At 48.2% G+C, this 12,869-nt stretch overlaps 1 protein-coding gene across 3 annotated transcripts in view; it reads left to right on the forward strand.

Annotated features, from left to right (window-relative positions):
* Window positions 1-4,621: 4,621 nt before the first annotated feature.
* The window catches only part of LOC144098891 (uncharacterized), a 30,709-nt gene continuing 22,461 nt past the window's right edge, over window positions 4,622-12,869 (forward strand). For all 3 annotated transcript variants that reach the window (XM_077631823.1, XM_077631824.1, XM_077631825.1), the window contains exon 1: window positions 4,622-4,802. In XM_077631823.1, coding sequence (XP_077487949.1) covers window positions 4,724-4,802 — 79 coding nt within the window. In that variant the 5' untranslated portion in view covers window positions 4,622-4,723. The remainder of the gene's footprint in view (window positions 4,803-12,869) is intronic.

Consider the following 12,869-nt stretch of genomic DNA (forward strand, 5'->3'; position numbering starts at 1 on the left):
TGATACTGATTTGACACATAAAAGATCCCAGGTATCGTTGTTGCACCCATCAGCGTGCACGCTGCCATGGACGTCGCTCTACACATTCGAGTTTGTTTGGGGTATGGCCATGAGAACGGATGCAAAAAAGCAGTTCACCCTTAAATCTAGCGCCCAAGCGACGACCTGTCATTTAAAGAAATTGCAGTGGCCACCGACTACCGATGATGTAGAATGATGTAGGATCTGCTACCGATGATGTAGAAGGATGCAGCAAGCATTTGCAGGTCGTCATGTGTCAAAAGTATCAGTCGTTCTGGAGTAGGACAATGGTAAGAAGCTACGATGAAGCTGGCGGGTGTGTGGCGAAGGATCTCGATAAAAATGATCCCCCTCTTTCAAGCCTGCCCCCTGCTGGTCAGGACACATGCAATGTTTTCGAGGCCTGTTTTTGCTATTAGCGCCAAGTGAACTATGTACACTCCATCACGGTGATAATATTCAGAGGCAGCTGAGGAGGAAGGTCTCCAACGACGGTTAAAACATACGCGGTTATTTCAGCCGTTTACGCCGCTTCCGTCCACTCTCACTCACTCGTTCTATCGTTCTCTCCATTCGAACTTTCACTTCCGTGCTTCTTTTTTCTGACGTCCATCTTTACCAGCGCCATTTTCAGCGGTATAACCCCGGCGCTCGTTTCAGCTTATACGGCAAAGTGACACCACAGATGACGCTGAACATACGCCAGAATTTTTAAGTGAAATACAAGAATACATTTTGATTCCATGTACGCCATCATGCTTTCGATGGTACGCTATTCGATTGCGAATAAACAGCATTTGACATCTCCGTGTTTTACAGCGGTAGCTGTTAGGTGCCTGTCCCTGGCGTCGTAGTCGTCCGGCGTCGTCGCCATCGGCGTAACCGGTGGGTGCGTTAATGACATCCACCCGGTGGGTGGATGTCATTAACGCACCCACCGGTCATTAAAGCACTCACAATATATCACGGTCAACCCGGGTCGCATAAGCCTACAGGTGGCTTTGTTTGGAACAGCCGCCTGCCACTGCAGGGGTGCGTCACTTGACCACTACACCAATGCCATATGAGGTCACTGTATCTTTTCTACCGCAAAATAGCCCCAAAACTAAACGTCTAAGCAGCTATCCATGGATATCGCGTTACATAGTCGTAAACGGCGCCCTGCGAGATTTTGTACCTTTATTTGCATTTTCCTGTTTATTTACTTGTTTCGCCTTCAGTGCCTCTTAAAGGATTATAACATAAGGAGCGGGTATCGCAATGGCGGTTACGGAGGACATGTTAGGCATGGTCATGGTTATTATATTGGATGTGTGATCGATGAACACAGGAGTGGTATGCCAAGCGACTTGGACGAGAATATCGTACCATACTTTGATTGTACGTAGGAAGAAAGAATGTGAGAGTTTTATTTTATGAAAGCGCAGAGGATGGGCATCGTTAGGTTAGCCATGACAAGAGAAGTGATTTGCTGATTGGACTAGGAGGTTGTTGTGTGGAAGGCTATGAAGAAAATTTTTATAATGGCAAAGTCGTAATATCTTGCAACGTGAACCGACAGCGCGAAGTTAAATTTGATTTGCCGTTTGGCAGTGACAGTGTTTACGTCACAGACTAATTAGAATCTAATTGTTCGTAGTGACCTTTAGGGTGATCGCAAATAGTTACATAGAAGAGGAGGTTCCATAGCCGAGTATTTTGAGGCGACCTCCTGTGCAAAATAACTATGACATAATCAAACGGCAGCACATTACCAAGCAAGGATGACGCAAAAAAAGGTAATAACATAATACATAAATATTTTAGCCAAGTGGGCGAATATATAAGATATGTAAGAATGTAGCATGAGAACATAACGAAGATTCTACTTTAAAAACAAACACGCGGACACTGCAAGAAACCACGTTGACACCCTCGGCACCATACGCACCGCTAACTATAGTGGACTCCAGGTAAAGTTTCAGTTTTTTTTTTTAAGTGACATTTTGTACAGAAATTCTTAATGGACAACTGTATGATCTATGATGATATTGAAGTAAAGTGGACGGCCTACTTACCGTAAGTAGCTTCTACATTTTGCGAAAAGAACTTGTTATAAAAGCGGACCGGGTAATTTTTGAATTAGCAAAGGTGGATAATAAGATTAAAATATGATGTTTTTATTTCTTTTTTATTGTTACAGTACTGTGGATATTAAAGAATCAAAACAGGGAGGGGGTGGGTGGAACATGCAGAAAAACAACGCCCGGCAAACGCAGCATGACTGGCACACTTTGCTGTGATAGCGCTAAGATGGTTCCACTCCGATATTGTGTGCAGAAAAATGAATACTTGAGTACATTCTAATTAGGAGGCAAATAAGTCAGGGCAATTGTGCCGGGCTACAGACAGCGATAAGTATGATGCAGGATCAATTGCTAGTTGGGTAATGCTTGGTTAATTGGCTAGTTCATTATTGATGAGTCTAGAGAGAAAAGTGGCCGACTTGTATTTAATGGGATCAGAAAATGATAAGATATTCGCGAAGACTAAATATGTGGCATTAAAATTTCCTGGGCTCGATGTGGCAGTTCTTGTGGTCCGATTCTGAATTACCTGAACTGAAGCGAGACGCGTGCAAAGGTGTTCTCCAACATGTTTGCAACATGTGCAAATTGTTCTCCAACATGCCAGTAGTTTGTGCCAAAATTAGTTACGCGGTGAAATTAGTGTTTTAAGGCTTAGATATGGGTGTGACAAGAATTCGAACTCCAGTAGCTATTTTCATACGTATTAAGGGAGTACGGTGATGATACTTCCGACGACTATCGAGTTGAACACACAGAAACACGCCACAGCCACATTATGTTATAATTTGGTTGGCAATGTCGATAATTGGAACGTACTTTAGTTTTCGTTGATTTACAACCCTGCATTTCCCTCCTCCTCTTTATCTATCTATCTAGGTCAATACTATTAACTTCGTTATAGAGGCATTGTTGTTTGGCGTGATGGCGCGCGCGCTCTCATGAAACAGTCGTATGCCATTTCTCGGCAGTCAGTGCCGTTTGGTTTAAATGCACTGCCGTTACTTTTTCAAGGCTTCTCAATATCCATCACTGTTTTTTATTGTGCCCGGAGGCATGAAGTTCGATTTCATGAGATGCAATTCATCGTCATCCGCTTATTCAAATGAATTCCACCTTTGATTTTTGAAGATGATCAGTGACAACAGAAGGGCTTGCGCTCCTTTTTTTTTATCATGAACATCGGCTCTGCCTTCTGAGAATTCACGGCACCACACCATCACATTCTGTCGACTCTTAACCTCATCAGAAGAAGCACAAGTCGCACTGTGAGTGGCCACTGGTGGTTCGGCTCTATCGCGCATGGAGAAAGCTCATCACGGAACCCCCCCCCCCCCCCCTTGTATTTGGCGAGAATCTGGATCAGCGCAGCTGTTAGTAAAGCGTACTTCTCGGTATTGCGCTGGTGGAACACTGTAAACCAGAAGGGAAAGGGAAGCTTAAGGTTCAAAATATATGACAGTACTCCCAATTATCGACTACTTTGTAACTCATTTGGGTGGCACGGTGTATTCTTGCTTTCCGGACACGCCTCATATAACAACAATAAATGTGTCCCCTAGATGGATTCGTCAGGCACACCTGTATTGATATGTCCTGGTTAAGAAGAAAAAAACATTCGATATAGAAACAACCTAACTTCTCTCAGTTAACTGGGTATCTAATAGAATCATAGATGGTCCACAAATGCTTGCTGCCTGAGGTTTAGTGAAGAGAATGCTGTGTAGCGTTAATTTTCTTTTACTTGCCATCGCCATGCGTCTGTGCACTGAGACATGCCACCCCCTTGGGCTTCACACTAATGTCTACCGCCTGGAGTTGTTCAGAACAAGCAACGAAGTTTCAGCACAGAGCAGCTTTAAATTTCGCTTGCATCGAATCGCGGCCGGCACGCCTGGGATTCGAATCAGGAAAGGTCGCTCTTGGCCACAGAATACCATATAGCCCTTATACGTAGACAAATATACGGCAAATGAGGGGCTCGTTAAGGTGCACACATGAAAGAAGCTAAGGGCCCTTTAAAGCAAGAAGGCACGTAAACTTTTGACCGTTTTTAATGTTGTGTTGGCTAAAGAAAAAAAAAACATTCCTCCGATCAACGGAAAATCAAAAGATTTTCTTTCCTTGCGAGCGAGGTTTTTCTTTCATGTCGTTCACAATCCTACAGCAATGAACTGACCCGTCTATGCATCTTCACAAAGTTCCTTTCCTTGGTTTTTAAAGACTCTTGGCTTTCTTCGTGTGTAAGTAGCCCCTGATAGTTTCCTCACTTAGATGTTCTTATTTTTCGCCGCTTCTGTCTCAACTGCCTGAAATGTCACTTTTGCCTCGTGCGTGCCACAGGTGTGTCGACGACACAACCTCCTGGTACACACTTCAAAAGAGCAAAGCGGGCGCGCGCTCAAGCGGCGAGCTTCCCCGCGTGACGTAACGTCGGCCGCCGTCGCCGCGGGGGCCAAGGTCGCTCGCCAGAGAGGGAGGCGCTTCTCCTCGGCGCGCTAGTGGTCGTCGCCTATAAAAGCCTAGCGGCCGGCGCCAGAGGCCGCACTGCCGTAGAAGACGGGGGGTGTTCTCAAGGAGCGGGGTCCCTGCCCAAGAAGGCCCCGAGGAAAAGGACCAAGACTCCAAGCGCCGCAATGGCGACCGCCGCAGGGCTCCGGCCCGCGCTCCGGCTCGGACTATTGCTGCTGCTCACCTGCTGCGCGAACGCCGAAGGTAGGGACGCCACCGCCGCGCTTACCGCCGCCGCCTTCGACGGGACTGTGGCCAGGGACACACGCTCGGATTATAACTGTAGAACAGCGGCCCCCATGAATGACACGCGCCGTGGGTGTGCGAAGAGATTGTGGCAGTGCATATAGAGAGGCCGGATTACCCTCGACCGCTGCTTTTTAGCCTCCGTTGCACATGAACGGCCATTCTCGGACTGCGCCGGCGCCGATACGCCGGCTGGAGTCGAACGCACGACCTTGTTCTTGAGCAGCATGCCGCAGGCTGCTTAGTTCTCTAGCGGCTGGTTGAGCCCGAGCTCAATCTCACAATGAGTTAAGACGAGGCAGAAGAGACAACGGTCAGTTTAGTGAACATTGCTCGCTGCAGTGAAGCGCGCCGGATTAACCTCAGCCCCAGAGATTATCAGTGGACGCGAATAACAGATAACTGTTCTATTAATGAAGGGCAGCGCTTTCGGACTAAATGAGGCTACTGCGATTAGAACTTGAACATGCGGTACTAGAAAGCAAGTAGCGCCAGATTGGGGGCGCAACCTGTGTCTCTATCGACAGCGCCAGTCACTGCCTACCACCACTGCACTGAAGCGGCACTCCGAGAAAAGTGCAATGTTACGAATTTTCAGGATTGCATCAGTGTTTTGCTTTCAGCGCGAAGCGTACTTTCTAGCGCTAATTCCCTGCATGTAAGATGTAGAGGTCTCGAAAATTTGGAGCTTTGGATTAATTAAGGCCGCAAGTTCGTGACGTGCTTTCTTGCCCTAATTCTCTGCATGTAAGATATAGAGGCCTCGAAAATATGGAGCTTTGGATTAATTAAGGCTGCAAGTTCGTGACTTTTACGCAAGTGTAGATACTAGACAGTTTTGCCAAACTTCTGTTAGGGCCTGGCCTTGTAGAGTATAGTCAAACTGGAGGCAGCAGCTACTCCACCGTGACTACACTGTAACCGCCTAAAACGCTAAAACAATGTCAACTGACGACATAAGTCGTCTTGCGTTCCAAAGTGTCTAGCCTGCTTTAGTGAATTTTTATGCTTTGGAGTGTGCAATGAAAGCAGCACACGGGTGTTTACAGTGTTTAACAGTTGTAGTCGGAGGTGTTGCATGAGGTATGACAGAGATGGCACCTCCTCACAAGAGTGCTTATTTTGTTGCTTGCTTCTTTGATGTGCTATGGTATGACCCATGACCTGGACAAGAAGAATGCCGAAATATACGCATCGTTGCGTTGCAGTGAGCATACGGACGTGCTAATTCCAACGATTTTCAACAGCTGGATACAGGCGCCTGCAATAAGCGTCCGGGCGCGTTGTGCATAACTAAAAAAAAATCTTAGATTGTTCATAGAAAGTTACTCTACGACAAACATAGATCGTTAACATAGATCGCTGAGCACATTCCTTTCATTTTCATGCGATTTCAACGTGACACCGTCCGCACTGGCGCTTGCTCCACTGTAGTCCATCACATCCACGCAAGTCCATGCACTTCCGCAGCAATCCGTAATCACGAATCCGCGACCTGTAAGATGTTCATTGCCGTCTGGTTGATGAGAGAAAGTAGCCTGTCGGCCTTACCGTTAACGAGGCGGTCGGACCAATAATTTCTTCCTCTAAGCTGATTCACAGTCAGCATCAACGAGCTCTCAGTTTCCGTTCGAGAAAAAGTGCGCCGACCCAGGAGGCGAGGACCGAGTAAAAGCCATCGTCCGCTCATTGCAAGCAGAGAAGAATCACAATTTCCCGTCGCTAATCACCGTAATCTCGCGTAAGCGGTCAATCAGAGAGGCGGGACAACCGCAACGTCGTCAGGGACCGATGACAGCGGCGAGGATAATTGACGGAGCTGGAGGTAGTAGTAGAACGAGGAGAAAAATCGAGTCCCCAATGTTCCACCCCGCCCCGCCGAAAGCCGGGCATCGGGTGGGACCATCCATCCTTGCCGCAGCGGCAAAAAAAAAAAAAAGTTGCGCGCGCTCCTATCGCGCGCGTGTGCCGAGTGACCGCGAACGGCGGGAGATGCCCAGCCAGGTACGCATTGGCCACCGCTTCCGGCGTTCGAGGACAGCCGGTTGCGCGCCTCCAAGTCCGTCCTCGCGTGCGAAGCCGCTTCGTGGCCGCTTTCTTGGGAGCACCGCCACCGATTCATGAAAAAACCATGGAGCGAAGTGGAAGCCAGGTTATAAGGCAGGCAAAGAAAGAAAGGTATATATCTATCTGTACGAGAAAAATAACGGTCCCCCCCCCCCCCCCCCCCCCATCATGTCCGGCTAAACGCGCGGGATGTGTCCATAGAGCACAGACGAGAACGTCATCGGGCACCCTTGGCACGTATGTCGCCCAAGAGACGTTTCGCGACCGACAGCGGTGGGCACCGGTTGGAGAAGGAATCTTCCTTCTGCGTCCAGTTGGCACCAGACTGCAGCCGAGCAGTAATTCCCTTTTTTTTTCTTTTTTTGTCCTTCATTCCTTTCTAAATTTCTTTTCACGGCGCATCACATTGGTGCGAATTCAGTCGTCGTACGGAGAGGACCTCGAGATCGGTGCTTTAGACGGCAAATGCAAAGCGGTTTAGTGGCCGTCGCGGGTCCCGTTTTCAGCTGCCGCATTTTCTTTCCGTCGGCGGAATTCGGCAGAGGCACGCGTTCACTTTCCTGCTTCTCCGAAGAGGGAGAGGGGGTAGTAAGAGATCCGGTTGTCGATCGGATTCGGCAAAGTCTCGCTCGCACCCTGCGCGCTGTTCGGATTACAAAGCCGCTGCTCTGCAACTGCTGTTTGCGATGCGGCCAGGATAAGGACCTCACTGAGTCTCTTTATCGCTCGTTTATGCGAGCCGTAAAAAGGAAAAGCAGAGCTTAAGGCACTGAATGTGCAATGTTCTACACTGTTAATCCCTCCGCGTAGGTGGTATCGTATAGCAAACAGCGAAGGCGGGAACGGGCGGCGCGTGTAAGGGCTTCTGGGAGCGCGGAATTATCTTACAAACGTGCGCGCGACAGGTTGATAAATGGATCTGATAATTTGTCCCCACCTAGACACGGGGCTCTTTTGAAAGGAAAAACGCGGCAGAGGCACTTTGTTGGTTCGTTCTTTTTCCTTTTTTTACTACTGTTTTGCGTTATTTGAGTGTGTTTCATTGTGCAACACGTTACCGCATAAAACCTTTAGATAGACATGATCTGCGTCACAATTTTCTCGCTGAGTTGTAATGGCGTCATGTTAAATATTGTGAGAAAAATTGATGCGCGCAGATACTGCAAAATCCACAGCTCTCAGTTGGCACTATTGAAGCTCGAAAGCTGAGCGTCAAAGCTGTGGAGTGCTTGGCAATCGGCTATGCATAGGTGCCTCCTCATACTTTCAATTAGAAGTAACGCCCGTACGGCGTACGAGATGTTCACATTCACTACACAAATTACTAAATTTCTACGACTGGCGTTTGATTTGAAGCCTGTAGTTCAGTGTGTAGAGTAATACAAGTTGCGTGTGCTAGTAACCTGCCCGGTGGTAGTGATTACAGAAACAGAATACGAACAACCTCTAATTATTTGTAATTAAAGTAGGCTACGGCTTGCTAATCGGCGCTTCACTTGCTTTTATGCAGCTCGTTTTCACTGGTGAAATGTTATACATATGCTACCCCTTATGTAGTGCAATGATGGTATCTATACGCTGTCGATATATTCATATACGTCGGGAAGGAGGACAATGTGCTTCCCATTAGTTGGAATGATTGTAGCGAACACAGGCGGGATGACGGGCGAACTCTGGGCTCCAAATGAAATTTATTACGGACACAGGTACATATATTCCACGCTTATACAAAAAGAAAGAAAAGCAAATCTTTTTGGCGCAGATGTAGCTGTGACGTCACTCCGTCTGCATTGCGCTACAATCAGACAATGAAGCAATGGCAGAGTACCAAAACACCTTCCTTAATTAGCTGTTAGTCTTCTTCGGACGTGCAAAAAATGGTCGCCGGAAAACGCTTTAGCTTTTGACAAAACGTCGATGCCGATTTTACGAAACTATATGGTCAGCGCGGCGTTCTCCAAACACGAAGGTCGAGATTTCTGCCACAAATTTGCTCTGTATAAATTTATCCTCCTGTGAATGAAAATAATCGCTTCGACTCTCCCCTTGCATCTTCCTGGTAACAAAAAAGAAAAAGAAAGTAAAGAATAATTCTCATCAGCAAACACGGCGCTGCCAAAGCCGCACAGTGCAAATAGGACGACGATCAGTCTAATCGTTCCAGAACCTTCGCCGTGCGAGACCTTCCACAGCTTAGCGCGTGAGCAGCGCACACCACTCGACTCTTTTTTTACTCTTTATTTTCTTTTATGCGCTGTCCTCCGCGCACGCTACACCGCGCGCGAGCGGCTCGTTCGGAGGGTCGCGGGGTCAACAAGGTCAGAGGTGGTCATTGATGGAGCATTTCCGAGCTCGCCGGAGTTCCCACGCGGGGACTGTGTAAAACAGGCGTCTGTCTGCATGCTTTCTCCGATGCGGAAAACCGCGGTCCGCGTTTTACTTGCTTTGATACTTTTTTTTAATATTGAGTAGGAAGGTATGGGTAGGCGCCTCGGATGAGGAACCGATTCGTGCAACGATGATGGAGGCGGAGGCTAATTGCGGATGCCACATTTGCACCTCGCCGTCTCGCCGTACGAGACAAATTGGACACACGAGAGCAGGCACTTCCATTCGTCTCGCCGTGTATGATGCGGTAGCGAGTGGTGTTAGGCGGAAACATTTGCATTTGCGCTGTAAGTGGCATACGACACTGAGCCGATAAAGATGCCGATTTCAAGTTCGACAACATGTCGGAAATGCTATGCGCAGCACATGACTATAGATTAGAGAAAAAGGTATTCGAGGGGAACGTTTTTGCTTGCTTGTTTCTCTATTGTTCCCTCCTTTTCAATATTTTTTCCATACCGCACTGTTCCTTTGTTACTCGGTAAATTTAGCTCGTAAACCCCTCTGCGAAAACTGACGCAGGTATAGGGCAAGGAAATGATACCATCAACATGCTCCCGTGCGCAATCGCAGGGTTATACAAAGGACACTCTGCACAGAAAGGAGTGAAAGGGAGTAAGTGGTCCTCTAGCACATGTGCGCTAGAGGACAGCTTACTCTTTTTTTACTCTCATATAGGTGTGTTCGTGTTTAGAGTCTATAGTAGCATAGACTAGTGCAACGAAAGCGTAACCGCTTCGACGCTTGAGATTCTGGCGGCTTCACGCGGCGCCTTTCTCGGAAAGCCCATTCGTTGAAAATGAAATTAAAGCTTGTATTTTCCCGCGCGCTTATTTCTATTCTAGCGAGTGTTTTCTTTTTTTCAGTCCGCATTTAGCAGCTATAGACTTCTCAGATACGCCGTTTGGTTTTCCGTTTGCTCTCTCTCTCTCCCTCTCTCCCAAGGTCATAAACGCAGCACACGCGTGAAAATTCGCGACTGCCTGGATCAGATGCGTGCGCTAAAAAGGGGGGGGGGGGGGGGGGAAGGGAAGGGGTGAAGCCCTGCCCTCTGCCGAATTGTGGCGGAACTCTTTAGATAAACAATGCAATTTCCTTCTCTGTCTTACCTCGTCCCGAAGGACAAAATATATCTATTACCTCCTCTCTTCACTTGTTGAAAACAAATTTTATCTTCTCCGGTGGCCTTTATTTTAGTTGTACTTTAGCATCAGTTCGGTTTTTCCACGACTACCGTTAGCAGTTGCTTACGGCCTTGAAGCCATCGAACATGGGCGTTAGTGTGAGCGAGCTTTTCTTGCACCCGCTGATTATAATCAAAGCAAGTGATAAACGCGTAGGCACGCCAGGAAGGACGTACGGCGGCGGTACACCACGCGGGCATTCCAACCGGGCTGAACACGCCCATTCATGGCCGTACTGGACGCGGCTGTGGCACGTGCTTTTGCGCGCCGTCGTCACGTCCAGCCCGGCCGTATTGTCGCGTTCACTACGCTTATTGCCAATGTATTGCAGTGAGGATGGTGCACTATAGTTCGGAAACATTCGCGTGCTTTCGCGAAGTTGTACCGTGCGCACGTTGTTTCCATGGCTGGTTTCACCACTGGAGCAGGACTGGCTCGCGTTTATAACCATCGCCCCTATCTTTCAATTTTAAAGGGTGACCAAAAATGTGCGGGAGGCAGCGTGGAGGGAGAGTTGTTAAAACACAAGTAATGGTCATCGATACCTGCTGAAAAGTCGTGGTGATGAATGAGCTGTATCACGACGTAGCTGCGGGCTCTACTGATACGTATACCGAGTGGTGTCAGTTTTCAGCGGGCTGTGGTAAATTATTTGAAATTTTGCAAATCGCTGCTCTCACTAAAGTGCAGAGATCCCCTTTAATAAATTTGAATGAGGTTTCGAAGACCTTATAGATAAAACAGGTGAACTTAATGCACTTTTAAACTTCTGGTTACCCCCCGGCGCGAAGAAGTGACAGCCACGTATCTTTATCCGTCCTCTCCCTCATCCAAGCTCTCTCGTTGCAGCCTATGATGACTTTTATTCCTGTGGTGAATATATACGCAATAATCCGTGTTATTCTACATAATTAGTATCAACGTAAAACCCAGGAAGGGGAACATCTTCAACCGCAGGCAGTAAAGCATTACTTGATTGCTTTTAGCACGTTAAACGGCACGGAGAGTTCCTAATGCCATGAAGGCCTATATCACACCAAGTAACTCCAGTTGTATCACGTCAGTGTTGCTGTCAGTCAAAACCATCTCAACGTCGTTAAGCCTAAGCAAGTGACCTTCATTAACTTACATTCGCATCACGTGCACTGAGAAAGCCCTTCTACAGCTCGCAAATATCGGTGCTTTTAATATGATGGTGTCCCTCGCGGGTCTCTAGCTTTCAACACACTTGCCAGTACCGCTTTCACGACGCTGATGCTCTTTTGGAGCTATATTTGCACCTTGTCACGTACAAATATAGCGCATTTGATTTCTTCGGAAAAGCGCGTCCCCCTAACGACACCCAAGGCCGGCGACGCTGTGCAGTTGGCGACGGCCTTTCCATGTCAATGAGCGCGACATTCGCGATGAGCACTGCTTGCGTGCGCTCAGACGCGGATCGTCCGAAGACGTCCTTGGCTGGACGAATCGGAACAGGGCTGATTAGGCTTCTTCGCTGCCGACCATGTTCGAGATGTATGTCTGAACGTGATCTTCAACTTTATTTTTTTTTAAAGAAAAGAAGCAAGCTACACTAATGCAGCTGGCGAGACGGCGGCTGGGTCTTCATTGGTAGTCCAGTGGAATCGAACGCTCTTGCAAAAGCCTGTCGTCCACCGCTGTCCGGTCGCCTTCGGTGGCGGGACTTGCGGAGGCACGCGAAAGAGTGGAGGAAAGAAGACGCGAATACGACGGATCGCAGGGAACCGTTACTTACTCCTTACGTGCTGACTGGTCGGGCTGCTTTTTTTTATTATTTTTGCTCTTTTATTATTTGACTGGCGTCCTCCTCAAGGCCTTCTTCTTCTTCTTGCCCTGTCGACTGGCGATGGCCAGTGGCGACATTGGATGAGGGTGGAGGGGGAGGGAGTGTTGGCACCGGGGCCAGGGAGACAGGAGAGGGGGAGGGGGAGCAGCTATGGCCAGCCAGCGGGAAAGGGCCGAAGGCGCTCGGATCGGGGAGCCATAATTCTTGCGAAGCGCATCCCCGCGGATGTGGTCGAGCCGTCCAAAGGTCAGATAAAACAGCCGCCGTTAATCCCGCATCTCATCCAGTGCGAAACGCGAAGTCGCGCGCTTGCAGTACGGCATACGGCGAGCAGCTCGGCCAAAGCGGTTTCTTATTTTCCATATGTCCCCCTCTCTTAACTTTCCTCCCAGCGCTGATTTCAATCTGGGCATATGTTCAGTTCAAGGAGGACGCTTCCCGGACTGGACTCGCCGGATTTCTTGGCTTTATTTTTTTATTTGTTTTTTTTTAAGCTTTTCAAAAGTGGTGTTCGCGTGGTAGCCAGGCGCACGCTGAAAAGAAGGCCCGTAGGGCTTTTGGTAACGCGCTCCCAGTCAC

Source organism: Amblyomma americanum, chromosome 7, assembly GCF_052857255.1.
Source record: "Amblyomma americanum isolate KBUSLIRL-KWMA chromosome 7, ASM5285725v1, whole genome shotgun sequence".
Taxonomy (NCBI): domain Eukaryota; kingdom Metazoa; phylum Arthropoda; class Arachnida; order Ixodida; family Ixodidae; genus Amblyomma; species Amblyomma americanum.